The 16,711-nt window shown below is 41.6% G+C and overlaps 1 protein-coding gene across 1 annotated transcript; it reads left to right on the top strand.

Moving 5' to 3' along the window:
• The first annotated feature begins 5,756 nt into the window (after positions 1-5,756).
• On the top strand, positions 5,757-6,159 carry LOC139352816 (uncharacterized). Its single transcript, XM_070995451.1, has 2 exons — positions 5,757-6,024; positions 6,079-6,159. The coding sequence occupies exons 1-2, from the start codon at positions 5,767-5,769 to the stop codon at positions 6,157-6,159; spliced, it is 339 nt and encodes a 112-aa protein (XP_070851552.1). The 5' UTR covers positions 5,757-5,766.
• Positions 6,160-16,711: the final 10,552 nt, after the last annotated feature.

Here is a 16,711-nt window from a genome sequence, read left to right as displayed (position 1 = left end):
GAGGGTATATGGCCAAAACACAGCCCGATCTAATTGCGATCAAGCGACAGCATAGCTTGTGGGGCAGTGTGCACTGACGACTGACGAACTTTATGACTAATATTATTCTCCAGGCACTTTTAATATTTATTCTCTTTATGTTGGAGACGAGAGAGACTTACCAAGATCCCACGAACCGAACACGACGTAGCTTATTCCGGCAAATGGTGCCTGAAAATCGGACGCATGCCTGCCAGGACTCGGGCACTAATATGCCCACGTAACAGAATTGGCGCCCAACGAGCTATGACTTTTCATACTCCTTAAGGAATTTTACCAGGGCTTACAGTCTCGGTACCTGCGGTATCGCAGTAGATATACCTAGGGATGGCCTAACTTTCATATTTATTTGCCATAAGTAATTTGACCGTTTTATAGAGCATGGAGATTAAACAATTTTAAATATGCGCATACTTGTTTATTTTGCCTTTCAACTAGTAACTTTAAAGTCCCCAACTTCTGTGACTGTCAGTGTTGAGAGGACTCTCAATCAGAACTTTGTCTCAGAATATAGGCCTGACTTTGAAATGTTTTTAATCGTAGAAATTCCCTGTTTTGTTCATGGACAAATTTACCGGAATTTCCTTAAACCAAGAACTATGAGTTATCCTTATTATAATACTATGAAACTACGTGCTGAACGACTATTTGTTGAAATTAACGTAAATACAATTTATGGGTGCTTTCTGGCCGACGCCCCACGACGTACTAGGCATTTGCTATGTCGTTTGAAAGGTTCGAGTCCAGAAAGAGCAGGAGCGCAAGCATTACGGTCACGCATTTAGCAATTGCGGTGCGGGACTACTGTTCGTTCGTCGATCCAGGACAGAATGAGGGGTGGGGGAACTGACAGAAAACGCAAAGCCGACGCCCCACGACGTACTAGGCATTTGTCCGGTCGTTTGATTGGTTCGAGTCTTTGCTGTTTACCTTGACATATTTGGGCGGTGGACGATTTTTAGTTTCTCTGGCCGACGCCCCACAACGTATTAGGCTAGTTAGTCAGGTCGTTTGCTTGGTTCGGGTCCAGAGAAATAGGAGACTGTTGTGGAGCCCGAGATTGATCGGTTAAACAACTTATTTTCCGACGACTGGTGGGAGGGAGTTTTTGTACCCCTTGTATTCCTTATCTAAACACAGCCATTCCGTTCGGAACATTTGAGCTGACTAGAAAAAGGGAAAGTAAGGGCATGTTAGCTTAGCGGAACCCAGTTGTGTAGAAGCTGCTAACACCCCTAGTTAGGGATAAAAGTTTTGTTTTATTCTTGGGGCTTAAATATCGGACGGTTCTTGACCGAAGAGAAGCTTGAGGAGCAGAGAGAAGCACCCCCAGTATATAAACATTTTTATTGTCGACTTATTCAGCGTTTACGTCGCTGACCGGGTGTTTTGAAAGGAATCAGGTGATCCTATTATACCAAACGAAAAAAAAGTGAAGACAAATTGTACTACCTGTATTAATCAGCACAAAGTGACAATTTATAAAAGAAAGCGGAGGCCTTTAAAGAAGGCCCAATCATATAAATGAAGGGGGCAAAGAACAAGGTCTTATTCCAACCCAACACCGGAAGAGTGACCCGAGCAACAACGCGCGGTGAAAATCACCAACCCCGCAGTGCAAGCGCGCCAAAGCTAGGAGATTCACCTGAAAGAGAGCCGTGGGAGCTCGCACAGAATCAGCCAGTACAGATAGATACCCTGTCTGCGGAAAGCAATCTGGACCAATCCACGGAAATGGAAGGAGCCGCCAGTAGGGAGATTCTACCCCTAGGACCGCCGAAGGGGAGATCAAGTATGCTTCCTCAATTTCAGAGGCATGAGGAGGACAACTTAGAGGCTGCCGAGCGGCGAAAACAAAGCAACTAAATGCAGCGTGGTATGAGTGCCCAGATAGAAGCCCTGAAAGCACAAATAATAGAGTTGCAGTCTCCATGAGACCCGAACAGAAGGGACTGCCTTCGCTGCCACGAACTGTTCCGAATCCAACAGACAGCTTCTTCAGATACCAAGAGACCCCGCCTCTGGAACCGGTAACGCAGTTCATGCTCAATAGCCAGATGCATCGGCTAAGAACACCCAGGCGGACAGATACTCCGTCACACAGGCAATCCAGAACAAACGAGAGGGAGTCGAGTCACCAACTGCATCCAGAGATCGGTCGGAACTCATCGTTTTAGGGACCTAAGCCAAAATATGTCAGATTAGACAGATGGAACCTAAAGTTCGATGGAAGTGGTCGCGGCATGACAGTTGAAAAATTCCTGTTCCGCGCGGACCGATTGCAATAATTGTATGCCCTTAGCCGCCAACAAGTCTTTCGCGAAGTCCATCTTCTGCTGGCAGGTGCAGCCACGAAATGGTATTGGCAGCTAATGGAGGACAAGGCAGAAGACTACGACCACGAAACCTTCACCGATTATGTCCGATATGCACAACTTGCATTTTAAACTGAAGCATAAAATCGATGAAGATGAATTTGTTGAGCTTTTGAAAGACAACGTGAACTCCCAGATGGGCGGCTTGCTGCTAACATCCCCATTAACTTCGTTAGCGGAATTCAAAAGGGAGGGTCTCCGAGTGGACCGCTGGCTAAAAAACACTGCGAAAAACATGCCCAGCACTACAAAGCTTTCCTAATAGTACAATAGTTCTTACACCTTATAAACATATAAATCAAACCATTTCTAATAAATATGCTTTAATCGATAGTCAGTTAGATCAAAAGAGGAAACATCAAAACACAGATTCCATGCGCCAAGTATAAGAAAAATACTAGGGTACAGAATATACATTTAACATAAAGCAACAGCAGTGAGGATATCAGCCTGGACAGCTCAGCCGAAAAAACATGAGACTCTTGATCACAGGAGTGGGTCGAAGCCACACGTGAATGAGCGCCTAAACAGGAGAAAAAACACGGAACAGACAGCGATGGTCGTACGCAGATTCCTTTTGCGAAGTCATTTCATGCGGTCTACATTGATCACTTCGAGCCTGTTACGTACGCCCTCCACATAGAAAGATTCACATAGAGAAACAACGACGAATCTATAGCCAGGGGGAGGCGGCATAATGGTAAAGGCAGAAGAAAATGTTATTCGGAAATTCTCGGGTGTCGCGAGGCCAGAACAACGGCCACGATCGACCTACTGGTAATCATACTCTGGTAGCTGGCAAAGGGCAACAGCCGGCCGCTGACTCCCAATAATAGCAGATATCAAGAAACAGTAATCCTAGGTGGAAACACCTAGTTTATCCGAGCCATACCGGCAGCCAAGTAAAAGCTCTAGTCTGGTATAAAATTACTTAGAAAAATAGAGGAAGGGAGAGAATCCATTTGGATGTCTTGCTGATGGAAGCCGGCAGCTCCGAGGGAAAGCGACTTTCCCAGGGGTAGTCGTCCACGGAGTCTTTTGCCACCAGGACCAGCCACCACATCCAACAGTCCTTGAGGAGAACACAATTGCAGCTCGAAAGGATCTTTTGTGTCGAACCAGCGCCGCCATTGTCATCAAAAAACGCGGAGAGGATCAACAATAAGGACGACATCCGACATACTGTGATGTTTGTGGACGCAGCATATGTGATCTCCTTGCTCCTAAATTTGTTCAGCTGTAGACGTTCACCCGTTCAGAGGCGTAGCGACCAATAGCATACATCGCAGAAAGTAGTGATGCAATATATATGTGCTAGTCGAGCCAACTAAAGCTAAAGTGAACTCATGCATAACCAAAGACGAATATCCTTAAATAATACAATTGGATAACAAGTGAAAATCAAAAAGAAATTGGATACATTTAAAAACATTTAAACCAACCGAATCAAAAGACAAAGTACGAATCATGATGAACAATTAGAGAGGACGATTCTCTACACCAGCCGTTGAAGAAGTCGCATGCCTCTGGCATAATATATATATATTTTATGTTTAAGTGAATTGGTACACTTAAGAACAGCCGTATTTTGGTGCACGTATATTTATATATATACATCCAGCATAATATTTTTCCAAAGCCCAGGATCCGGAGCGTAGAGATCTCATCGCACAGGATTTAAAGAGGGGGTAAGTTTGTCGGAACATGGTTCTTTTTTTATAAACATACATATATAAATATTCGTGCAGTATCCTACAAAAACACTTGGCTACTATATACTTTTCAGCGGCGAGTATCAGCCTTGTAGTTATATGACAATTGCAAGAGCCCTCTGAGCGACGTTTGTAGTCGTGAATAGTCAGCATTTTCCTGATGTGTGCACCTTCACAGGTAATAAATTCGATACTCTCCGCTAACAATAATAATTAATTTCCATATGAATTAGCCAACATCCATGGCGGACGTCGATATATATTACCTAATAAATTTATAATGTGAAAAAGAATTCAAAACCATGAAGTGCTAAAACTCTAACAAGGGGGGTGTGCTGACGCGAGAAGTGGAGTAGGTCAAGAACAATGACGTAACTTTCGACGGACAACCTTGACAATAGGGGATCGTGTTGCGCGGCCCGCGACGATCCATTGGCACACGAATGTGTGAGAGGGAAGGAATATGGCCAAAACACAGACCGATCGTATTGCGATCAAGCGACAGCTAAGCTTATGGGGCAGTGTGGACTGACGACTGACCAACTTTATGACTAATATTATTTTCCAGGCACTTTTAATATTTATTCTCGTTATGTTGGAGATGGGAGAGGCTTACCAAGATCACACGACCCGAATACGACGTAGCTTATGCCGGCAAATGGTGCCTGTAAATCGGACGCCTCTCCCTCGGCCCAAGTCCCTGTCAGGACTCGGGCACTAATATGCCCACGTAACAGAATTGGCTCCCAACGAGCTAGGACTTTTCATACTCCTTAAGGAATTTCACCAGGGTTCACAATCTCGGTACCTGCGGTATCGAAGTGGATATACCTAGGGATGGCATAACTTTCATCTTTATTTGCCATAAGTAATATGACTGTTTTATAGAGCAGGGAGATTAAATAATTGTAAATATGCGCATACTTATTTATTTTGTCTTTCAACTAGTAACTTTAAAGTCCCCAACTTCTGTGACTGTCAGTGTTGAGAGGACTCTCAATCAGAACTTTGTCTCAGAATATAGGCCTGACTTTGAAATGTTTTTAGTCGTACACATTCCCTGTTTTGTTCATGGAATTTCCTTAAACCAAGAACTATGAGTTATCCTTATTATAATACTATGAAACTACGTGCTGAACGACTATTTGTTGTAATTAACGTAAATACATTTTTTAGGTGCTTTCTGGCCGACGCCCCACGACGTACTACACAGAGAAAAAAGCGGAACAATACCCGTTTGATATTGTCTCCTCAATTTTCACATATCAATTTTTTTATATCAAAATGATTCGAATTCATATCAATATGATACGAAATCATATCAACTTTAAATGTTAATATGAATCCGTATCATAATGATATGAATACTTAGCAAGTTGATAAGATTTCATATCAAACGTAACATCGAAAAGTCTTCGAAAAAATAGTATGACTGTAAATTCGTCCGTTTTGTGTATATTCTGTGTACAACGGTATAATTACGCTTTGTATGCGGTGGTCCCACTTTTATTTACTGCGTCAATTTTAGTGTAAAACGTGACAAAAGAAAAGTTTAAGGTGTTTATAAATGTAATTACTTGGTAAGTATATATAATTTTAACTAAAATTACTTTATTTGTGCATTAGTTTGTCGAAGTACCATGGAGGATCCACTTTTGCTTCAATTCCTTACGGACCTCGAGGTCGATTTGGTTGTGCTTGACCTGCTTTTAGGTTTTTATAAATTAGACTTTATAGTTGAGACTTATTTTTGCAATATATTCCTAGAGTGTGGATACAACTACGAAAGGCTGCAGTACATTAGTGCTTCAGATCTTGATTTAATATTTTCCAAGAGAGAACATCTTGGTCTGAAATCCGAGTTCCGCGAGAAGCTCCAAAAATGGAAGCGAGCACAAGTAAGTTTAATTTTTAATATTTTCAAAATAGGTTGTAATAATTTCAAATTTTAGCACATTGATGTCTGCGCAGGGGATACGACACCAACATATAAAGGAAAGGTGACATTATTAGTTCTAACTAATGGTTTCTAGCTTAAATATTATTAACTTTAATCAGTGTTTATATAATTTATTTTTGTGGTTCTATACGTTAATCTAGAAAATATATTTTAAATAAAACTACAAATTTGTTTCTCTGGGTATGAGTTAAGTGTCGAATTGATTTGACAAAATATCAGTTGGATATGAAAGAATACCAGTTTAATATAGAAAAACATAAGGTGTTAAAATGATTAAAAGTACAAATTTATATGATAAAATATTAGTTTCTTATGAAAAAGTATAAATTTGATATGGAAAAACATAACATGTTAAAATAAAAGAAATGTCAAATTGATACAAAAAAATATCAGTTTAATATGAAAGCATATCAGTTTGATGTGAAAGCATATCAGTTTGATATGAAAGCATATCAGTTGGATATTAAAAAATACCACAATTTGGTCACAACTTTGATATGTGCTCATATCAATCTGGTATGAAAAATACCAAATTGACATGTTCGAAAATATCAATGTCATATGTTCGAAAATATGAATATGATATTTGAGCTGACTAGAAAAAGGGTAAGTAAGGGCATGTTAGCTTAGCGGAACCCAGTTGTGTAGAAGCGGCTAACACCCCTAGATAGGGATAAAAGTTTTGTTTTATTCTTGGGGCTTAAATATCGGACGGTTCTTGACCGAAGAGAAGCTTGAGGAGCAGAGAGAGGCACCCCCAGTATGTAAACATTTTTATTGTCGACTTATTCAGCGTTTATGTCGCTGACCGGGTGTTTTGAAAGGAATCAGGTGATCCTATTATACCAAACGAAAAAAAAGTGAAGACAAATTGTATTGCCTGTATTAATCAGCACAAAGTGACAATTTACAAAAGAAAGCGGAGACCTTTAAAGAAGAATCATACCAATGAATGTGGCCAAGAAGAAGGTCTTATTCCAACCCAGCACCGGAAGAGTGACCCGAGCAACAACGCGCGGTGAAAATCACCAACCCCGCAGTGCAAGCGCGCCAAGACTAGGAGATTCACCTGAAAGAGAGCCGTGGGAGCTCGCACAGACTCAGCCAGGACAGATAGATACCCTGTCTGAGGAAAACAATCTGGACCAATCCACAAAAATGGAAGGAGCCGCCGGTGGGGAGAATCTACCCCTAGGACCGCCGAAGGGGTAGTGCTTCCCCAATTTCAGAGGCATGAGGGGGACAACTTAGAGGCTGCCGAGCGGTGAAAACAAAGATTGATGGAGCTCTTAAGGCAAAGCAACGAAATGAAGCGTGGTATAAGCGCCCAGACAGAAGCCCTGAAAGCACAAATAATAGAGTTGCAGTCTCCGACATCCAGGAGACCCGAACAGAAGGGACTGCCTTCGCTGCCACGAACTGTTCCGAATCCAGCAGACAGCTTCTTGGGTTACCAAGAGACCCCGCCTCAGCAACCGGTAACGCAGGTCATGCTCAATAGCCAGATGCATCGGCTGAGAACACCCAGGCGGACAGATACTCCGTCACACAGGCAATACAGAACAAACGAGGGGGAGTCGAGTCACCAACTGCATCCAGAGATCGGTCGGAAGTCATCGTTTCAGGGACCGAGACCAAAAGATGTCAGATTAGACAGATGGAACCTAAAGTTCGATGGAAGTGGTCGCGGCATGACAGTTGAAAGTTTATTGTTCCGCGTGGACCGATTGCAATAATTGTATGCCCTCAGCCGCCAACAAGTCTTTCGTGAATTCCATCTTCTGCTGGCAGGTGCACCCACGAAATGGACAAGGACAAGGCAGAAGTCTACAATTTTGACTACTACTCGTTGACACAGGAGATAGAACGAGCGGTTTCCACTACCAGAAGTCCCCTTATGAAAGTCAAGGAATTAATGGAATGCAAGCAAGGACAGCACGAAACCTTCAGCGATTATGTCTCCGATATGCACAACTTGCATTTTAAACTGAAGCATAAAATCGATGAAGATGAACCTGTTGAGCTTTTGAAAGACAACACGAACTCCCAGATGGACGGCTTGCTGCTAACATCCCTATTAACTTCGTTAGCGGAATTCAAAAGGGAGGGTCACCGAGTGGACCGCTGGTTAAAAAACACTGCAAAAAACATGCCCAGCACTACAAAGATTTCCTAATAGTAAAATAGTTCTTACACCTTATAAACATATAAATCAAACCATTTCTAATAAATATGCTTTAATCGATCGTCAGTTAGATCAAAAGAGGAAACATCAAAACACAGATTCCATGCGCCAAGTGTAAGAAAAATACTAGGGTACAAAATATACATTTAACATGAAGCAACAGCAGTGAGGATATCAGCCAGGACAGCTCAGCCGATAAAACATGAGACTCTTGATCACAGGAGTGGGTCGAAGCCACACGTGAATGAGCGCCTAAACAGGAGAAAAAACACGGAACAGACAGCGATGGTCGTACGCAGATTCCTTTTGCGAAGTCATTTCATGCGGTCCACATCGATCACTTCGAGCCTGTTACGTACGCCCTCCACATAGAAAGATTCACATAGAGAAACAACGACGAATCTTGCTCTTGATCCCCTTGCTTTTAAATTTGTTCAGCTGTAGAAACCATCCATTCAGAGGAGTAGCGACCAATATCATACATCGCAGAAAGTAGTGATGCAATATTTATGTGTTAGTCGAGCCAACTAAAGCTAAAGTGAACTCATGCATAACCAAAGACCAATGTCCTCAAGTAATACATGTGGGGTATGGATACATTGAGGGATTTACAGCAACCTATTTAATTTCATATGGGGACACACTGTTCAGAGTTCCGCAACCTCAAGCATTCTTCATCAGCCAAAAACGCAAAAGAGTTCCTATCCCTTTTCATCAAAGTGATCTATATCCATCACCCTCTTTCATTAAAAACTACGCCTTATAAATGTAAGCAAGTCGATGTGGATATTTTGTCAGAGGAAGTCGTGTCATTCATATAGTGCGAAAGTCGTGGAGTTTAAATAAAATACTTTTGTTTCTTTAATTTACTTAACTATACCCGAAATAAACATTTTAATTTGTAATACCCTACAAATTATTGGGGGCTCGTCCGGGATAAAGTAAAAGAACAAAGAGAAAACTGTGCGTTAACACATCGAAAAACTGCCGCGACAAAAAACGAAGCAAAAACTGAAAAGAAAAAGTTAAAAGCGATGGAAGTACTTGTTATAGAAACAATTGAAGTCGAGAAAAATCTGAACAGTTAAACAAATCGACTAGCAGATTTGTGTATTAGAAGAGTTTAAACGATTACGAAGAACACAAAAAAAGAAAACTGCCAAAATTTGTGCAAAACTTGATTGTGTGAGTGCCCACAAATCTAAAGCGCTAAAACCCGCAACGAAGTAATGTACGCAGTATAGAAAGAAAAGCAATTCTGATGAAACACGACGAAAAAAAATTTAGACGACAATTTGATGCAGTGCCTGTGATCGACGTTTGACGACACGGTCGCAGGTGAAAACGAAGGTAGCCATTACCTGTGAGAGGAGGACAACGAGAGGTGATCCTTGCAACGAAGGCGAGGGTGTTATTGGCGCGAAAAGAGAAGGACGACATACAGCAACGGAGTGGCCACTTGCTACTTTTGCTACAACAAAAGTTTCCCTGTGGCGAAAAGAGCAGCTGCAAGAACTGGCAAACGACGCAATTTGTAAAAAGTGGACGAGACGATCAAGCAGTGCGGTGTGTCGATATTGTAGAAGAGTACGAGCTGGAGTAGCTGAGTGGACTGGAATTGGCAAAAATTCAAGCAGTTGTAGAAGACAGAAAAATCTAATTGGGCGTGGTGAGCGACTGAGGCGATTTCACATATTTAATCTGATTGCAACTTTTTTTGATCACACGAATTGTTTAACGTTAATTAAATTATTACTTTGTATCATTATATTTAAATATTGAATTGTACCACTGTTTGTAAACGGCTTAAACGCATTACCATGGATGCTAGAACGATCCTCGCTATGACAGTGCCTCTTCTAAGGGCAAAGTTATCCGAACTAGGTTTGAATACAACTGGCAGAAAAGGCGCTTTGCAGGATCGGTTGTTCGATCATTATGGATTAGTTATGGCTGACGATGAGGACGACGATGCTGATGAGGATGGTGCGAGTGTTAGTGGTTCTTCCAATTACCAAGAAGCGGTTCTACCTAGTTGCTCGAGATTTACCCTACGCGATATTCAGGACAGTGTTTCATCATTTTCAGGCTCCGCACAAGAAGACGTCAATCACTGGCTGTCTGAATTCGATGACGTTGCAGTTACCGTGGGTTGGGAAAATTTGCAGAAATTCATTTATGCTAAGCAACTTCTGATTGGAGCAGCCAAGCTTTATATCAAAAGTACAAGTGGAGTTAGGGGTTGGATTGAACTGAAAAACGAGTTGAAGGAAGAATTCGGTAAAAAACTATGTTCGGCAGAGATACACAAGATTTTGCGCCAAAGGCAAAAACAACCAAAAGAGACATGCATCGAATATCTCTATAGTTTAATGGAGATCAGCAAGCCGATAAATCTTGAAGAGGAAAGTCTGGTATCGTACTTCGTAGATGGCATCCCAGATAGCAAGATCAACAAGCGAAATCCATTAGGGAACTTAAAGAAGAAGTATTTATTTACGAAAAGATGAAGGGTAAGGGAAATTCTAAAGACAATTTTAACAGGGAATCGACAGGTAAACAGACTCAGAGCAATTTTTTAAGAAAATGCTTCAAGTGTAACAGCGAAGGCCATATTGCTAAGGATTGCAAGGGCGAAGTAATAAGTTACAAGTGCAACAGAAAGGACACATTTTTCAAAAAATTGCGATGAGAAGAAAGCAACTATTTCCATTAAAAAAGAGCTTGCAAACGTGCTGGAAGAGAAGGCTGCGAAAAGATGAAAGCTGAGGGAGTGACATTTATAGCAATGATTGATTTGGGATGTGACTTGTGTTTGATGAGATAGGACATTTTCAAAAGTTTTGACGGCTTGAAGCTAAAACCATAAGTTATGCACCTGAGAGGTATCGGCAAGGGCGAACTTGTGACCGTAGGATGCTTCGACGTCGATCTTGAATGGCGTATGCTTCTCAGTAACTTTCCATGTCGCTAAATAAAATGAACTCGAGTACGCCGCGATTGTGGGAAACGATGTGCTACAATCAGTCGACGTTATTTTCAGTTCCAACGGCGTCGAGTTCAGGGCAAAAGAGAGAGACTTTGCATCGACATTTAATGGAATGTGTGTCACGGAGATAGTCGAGGAAAGTTCTGTCCTTGATAAAATTAACTTATCTCACTTAGACGATTGCCAAAAGCTAAAGGTACAGCAGCTTGTTACAGAGTACAAGCCAATAAAAACGATAACGGGCAATACGAATTTACTCATGTACCGTTTGGTATCTCAAATTCTCCTGCTGTATTCTGCCGATATGTCACGGCTACGTTGAGGGATCTCATTCAAGCGCAAACGATCGTTGTCTATATGGACGATATAATCGTGCCAACTAAGAACGAATCTGATGGACTGAAGGCGTTGGAGAAAGTATTGAGCGTAGCTTCGAGGGCTGGATTACGAATTAAGTGGGAAAAAGCACAATTTCTCAAGAGCAAGATCAATTTCTTACGCTACACTATTGAGAACGGAACTATAGCACCCACCAACGAGAAGATTAAAGCAGTCGACAATTTTCCAATTCCTCAAAGCAGACAAGCTTTGCAGCGGTACTTGGGTCTGACGTCATATATGCGGCGCTTCATTAAAGACTACGCCCTCACAGCAAAACCTTTAAGCGACCTTCTTCGGATGAAAAGCAACAAAAAGGACGACAGAAATCTCACGTTGGCAGAGCAAGGATTACTTTCGTTTATCCTCTTGAAACAGCTACTAGTGTCAGCACCAGTACTCAAACTGTTCGATCCGATAGACACAACCGAAGTGCATACAAATGCAAGCAAGTATGGCTTTGGAGGCGTTTTAAGGCAGAGAGACTCGGAGGATCAGCAGTTCCATCCTGTAGAGTTTATGAGCAGGAAGACAAACGGTTGTGAAGAAAAATACAGTTCCTACGAGCTTGAGGTTTTAGCAATCGTAAGTGCGTTGAAAAAATGGCGAGCTTACCTCCTTGGTAAACCTTTTACAGTGGTTACCGATTGCAACGCCTTCGCAATGACGATCAAGAAGGATGACCTACCACCAAGACTTGCCAGATGGGCCATGGCTCTGCAAGAGTTTGAATTTCAGGTAGAACACAGGGCTGGAACCAAGATGAGGCACGTGGATGCATTAAGCCGATTGTCATGCTTTCTAATCGCAGATTCCACAAAGTCACGTTTAGTGGAGGCACAGGACAACGATAGCTGGATAAAAGCTGTAAAATCCATATTAACCAACAACGATGACTACGATGACTATTTCCTAAAAAATAATATCCTGTACAAGGACGCAGTTCTTGAGCTGTTAGTTGTTCCTAATTCAATGGAAGAGGAAATTATCAGCGTAGCACACAAGGAGGGCCACTTCGGTATAAAGAAGACTCGCGATATGCTGGAAAAGTCGTATTATATCCCTGGAATCCAACAGAAGGTAGAACGAGTTGTCAAAGGATGCGTGGAATGCCTGATAATCGACTCCAAGCGTGGAAAAAAGGAAGGGTCCCATTGTCCCATTGACAAGGCTCAGGAACCTCTCGGAACCTATCACATCGACCACGTTGGACCCCTCACCGACACGAAGAAACGCTATAACCACATTTTGGCTGTCGTTGATGGATTTTCCAAGTTTGTTTAGCTTTCCAACAAAGTCGACTGGAACCGAAGAAGTCTTAGAAAAACTGGAAAAGCAAGCATCAGTTTTTGGCAATCCTCGCCGAATAGTTACTGACAGGGGCACCGCTTTTACTTCAGGACTCTTTAACGAGTACTGCAACCGTGAAGGAATCCAGCTTCTACACATTACCACCCAGAGGTAACGGCCAAGTGGAAAGAGTTCACAAAATTGTCATCCCGATGCTCAGCAAAATGTGTCAGGAAAACCCTCTGAATTGGTATCGTCACGAAGATAGAGTTCAGCAGATAATTAACAACACTCCACCTCCAACAACTAAGTACAGTCCGTTCCAAGTCTTGACCGGATTGAATATGAGAAAGAGGGACGACAAATTCTCGAAACTTTTTGAAAACTTAGAAATAGAAGAACTAAATGACGAACGTGAAGAGATACGAAAAAAAGCAAGAAAACAGAAAGAGTTTTAACGAAAAAAGGAAGGTAGGAACTAAATATGCTGTAGGTGAATTGGTCGCCATAAGAAGAACACAGTATGGAACTGGAATGAAACTCTGTCCAAAATTTTTCGGACCATACAAAGTAACTAAAAAACTTAATCACGGGCGCTATGAAGTAAAGAAAGAAGGCAATCAGGAGGGACCAAATATTACTACGACAGCAGCCAAATATATGAAAAAATGGGGTTCATTCAGGGGCGAATAAAGATTCAGGATAGCCGATTGTGGGATATGGATACATTGAGGGATTAACAGCAACCTATTTAATTTCATATGGGGACACACTGTTCAGAGTTCCGCAACCTCAAGCATTCTTCATCAGCCAAAAACGCAAAAGAGTTCCTATCCCTTTTCATCAAAGTGATCTATATCCATCACCCTCTTTCATTAAAAATTACGCCTTATAAATGTAAGCAAGTCAGTTGATGTGGATATTTTGTCAGAGGAAGTCGTGTCATTCATAGAGTGCGAAAGTCGTGGAGTTTAAATAAAATACTTTTGTTTCTTTAATTTACTTAACTATACCCGAAATAAACATTTTAATTTGTAATACCCTACAAATTATTGGGGGCTCGTCCGGGATAAAGTAAAAGAACAAAGAGAAAACTGTGCGTTAACACATCGAAAAACTGCCGCGACAAAAAACGAAGCAAAAACTGAAAAGAAAAAGTTAAAAGCGATGGAAGTACTTGTTATAGAAAAAATTGAAGTCGAGAAAAATCTGAACAGTTAAACAAATCGACTAGCAGATTTGTGTATTAGAAGAGTTTAAACGATTACGAAGAACACAAAAAAAGAAAACTGCCAAAATTTGTGCAAAACTTGATTGTGTGAGTGCCCACAAATCTAAAGCGCTAAAACCCGCAACGAAGTAATGTACGCAGTATAGAAAGAAAAGCAATTCTGATGAAACACGACGAAAAAAAATTTAGACGACAATTTGATGCAGTGCCTGTGATCGACGTTTGACGACACGGTCGCAGGTGAAAACGAAGGTAGCCATTACCTGTGAGAGGAGGACAACGAGAGGTGATCCTTGCAACGAAGGCGAGGGTGTTATTGGCGCGAAAAGAGAAGGACGACATACAGCAACGGAGTGGCCACTTGCTACTTTTGCTACAACAAAAGTTTCCCTGTGGCGAAAAGAGCAGCTGCAAGAACTTGCAAACGACGCAATTTGTAAAAAGTGGACGAGACGATCAAGCAGTGCGGTGTGTCGACATTGTAGAAGAGTACGAGCTGGAGTAGCTGAGTGGACTGGAATTGGCAAAAATTCAAGCAGTTGTAGAAGACAGAAAAATCTAATTGGGCGTGGTGAGCGACTGAGGCGATTTCACATATTTAATCTGATTGCAACTTTTTTTGATCACACGAATTGTTTAACGTTAATTAAATTAATACTTTGTATCATTATATTTAAATATTGAATTGTACCACTGTTTGTAAACGGCTTAAACGCATTACCATGGATGCTAGAACGATCCTCGCTATGACAGTGCCTCTTCTAGGGGCAAAGTTATCCGAACTAGGTTTGAATACAACTGGCAGAAAAGGCGCTTTGCAGGATCGGTTGTTCGATCATTATGGATTAGTTATGGCTGACGATGAGGACGACGATGCTGATGAGGATGGTGCGAGTGTTAGTGGTTCTTCCAATTACCAAGAAGCGGTTCTACCTAGTTGCTCGAGATTTACCCTACGCGATATTCAGGACAGTGTTTCATCATTTTCAGGCTCCGCACAAGAAGACGTCAATCACTGGCTGTCTGAATTCGATGACGTTGCAGTTACCGTGGGTTGGGAAAATTTGCAGAAATTCATTTATGCTAAGCAACTTCTGATTGGAGCAGCCAAGCTTTATATCAAAAGTACAAGTGGAGTTAGGGGTTGGATTGAACTGAAAAACGAGTTGAAGGAAGAATTCGGTAAAAAACTATGTTCGGCAGAGATACACAAGATTTTGCGCCAAAGGCAAAAACAACCAAAAGAGACATGCATCGAATATCTCTATAGTTTAATGGAGATCAGCAAGCCGATAAATCTTGAAGAGGAAAGTCTGGTATCGTACTTCGTAGATGGCATCCCAGATAGCAAGATCAACAAGCGAAATCCATTAGGGAACTTAAAGAAGAAGTATTTATTTACGAAAAGATGAAGGGTAAGGGAAATTCTAAAGACAATTTTAACAGGGAATCGACAGGTAAACAGACTCAGAGCAATTTTTTAAGAAAATGCTTCAAGTGTAACAGCGAAGGCCATATTGCTAAGGATTGCAAGGGCGAAGTAATAAGTTACAAGTGCAACAGAAAGGACACATTTTTCAAAAAATTGCGATGAGAAGAAAGCAACTATTTCCATTAAAAAAGAGCTTGCAAACGTGCTGGAAGAGAAGGCTGCGAAAAGATGAAAGCTGAGGGAGTGACATTTATAGCAATGATTGATTTGGGATGTGACTTGTGTTTGATGAGATAGGACATTTTCAAAAGTTTTGACGGCTTGAAGCTAAAACCATAAGTTATGCACCTGAGAGGTATCGGCAAGGGCGAACTTGTGACCGTAGGATGCTTCGACGTCGATCTTGAATGGCGTATGCTTCTCAGTAACTTTCCATGTCGCTAAATAAAATGAACTCGAGTACGCCGCGATTGTGGGAAACGATGTGCTACAATCAGTCGACGTTATTTTCAGTTCCAACGGCGTCGAGTTCAGGGCAAAAGAGAGAGACTTTGCATCGACATTTAATGGAATGTGTGTCACGGAGATAGTCGAGGAAAGTTCTGTCCTTGATAAAATTAACTTATCTCACTTAGACGATTGCCAAAAGCTAAAGGTACAGCAGCTTGTTACAGAGTACAAGCCAATAAAAACGATAACGGGCAATACGAATTTACTCATGTACCGTTTGGTATCTCAAATTCTCCTGCTGTATTCTGCCGATATGTCACGGCTACGTTGAGGGATCTCATTCAAGCGCAAACGATCGTTGTCTATATGGACGATATAATCGTGCCAACTAAGAACGAATCTGATGGACTGAAGGCGTTGGAGAAAGTATTGAGCGTAGCTTCGAGGGCTGGATTACGAATTAAGTGGGAAAAAGCACAATTTCTCAAGAGCAAGATCAATTTCTTACGCTACACTATTGAGAACGGAACTATAGCACCCACCAACGAGAAGATTAAAGCAGTCGACAATTTTCCAATTCCTCAAAGCAGACAAGCTTTGCAGCGGTACTTGGGTCTGACGTCATATATGCGGCGCTTCATTAAAGACTACGCCCTCACAGCAAAACCTT

Source organism: Drosophila suzukii, chromosome 3, assembly GCF_043229965.1.
Source record: "Drosophila suzukii chromosome 3, CBGP_Dsuzu_IsoJpt1.0, whole genome shotgun sequence".
Classification (NCBI taxonomy): domain Eukaryota; kingdom Metazoa; phylum Arthropoda; class Insecta; order Diptera; family Drosophilidae; genus Drosophila; species Drosophila suzukii.
This window is presented reverse-complemented; position numbering and strand designations above follow the sequence as displayed.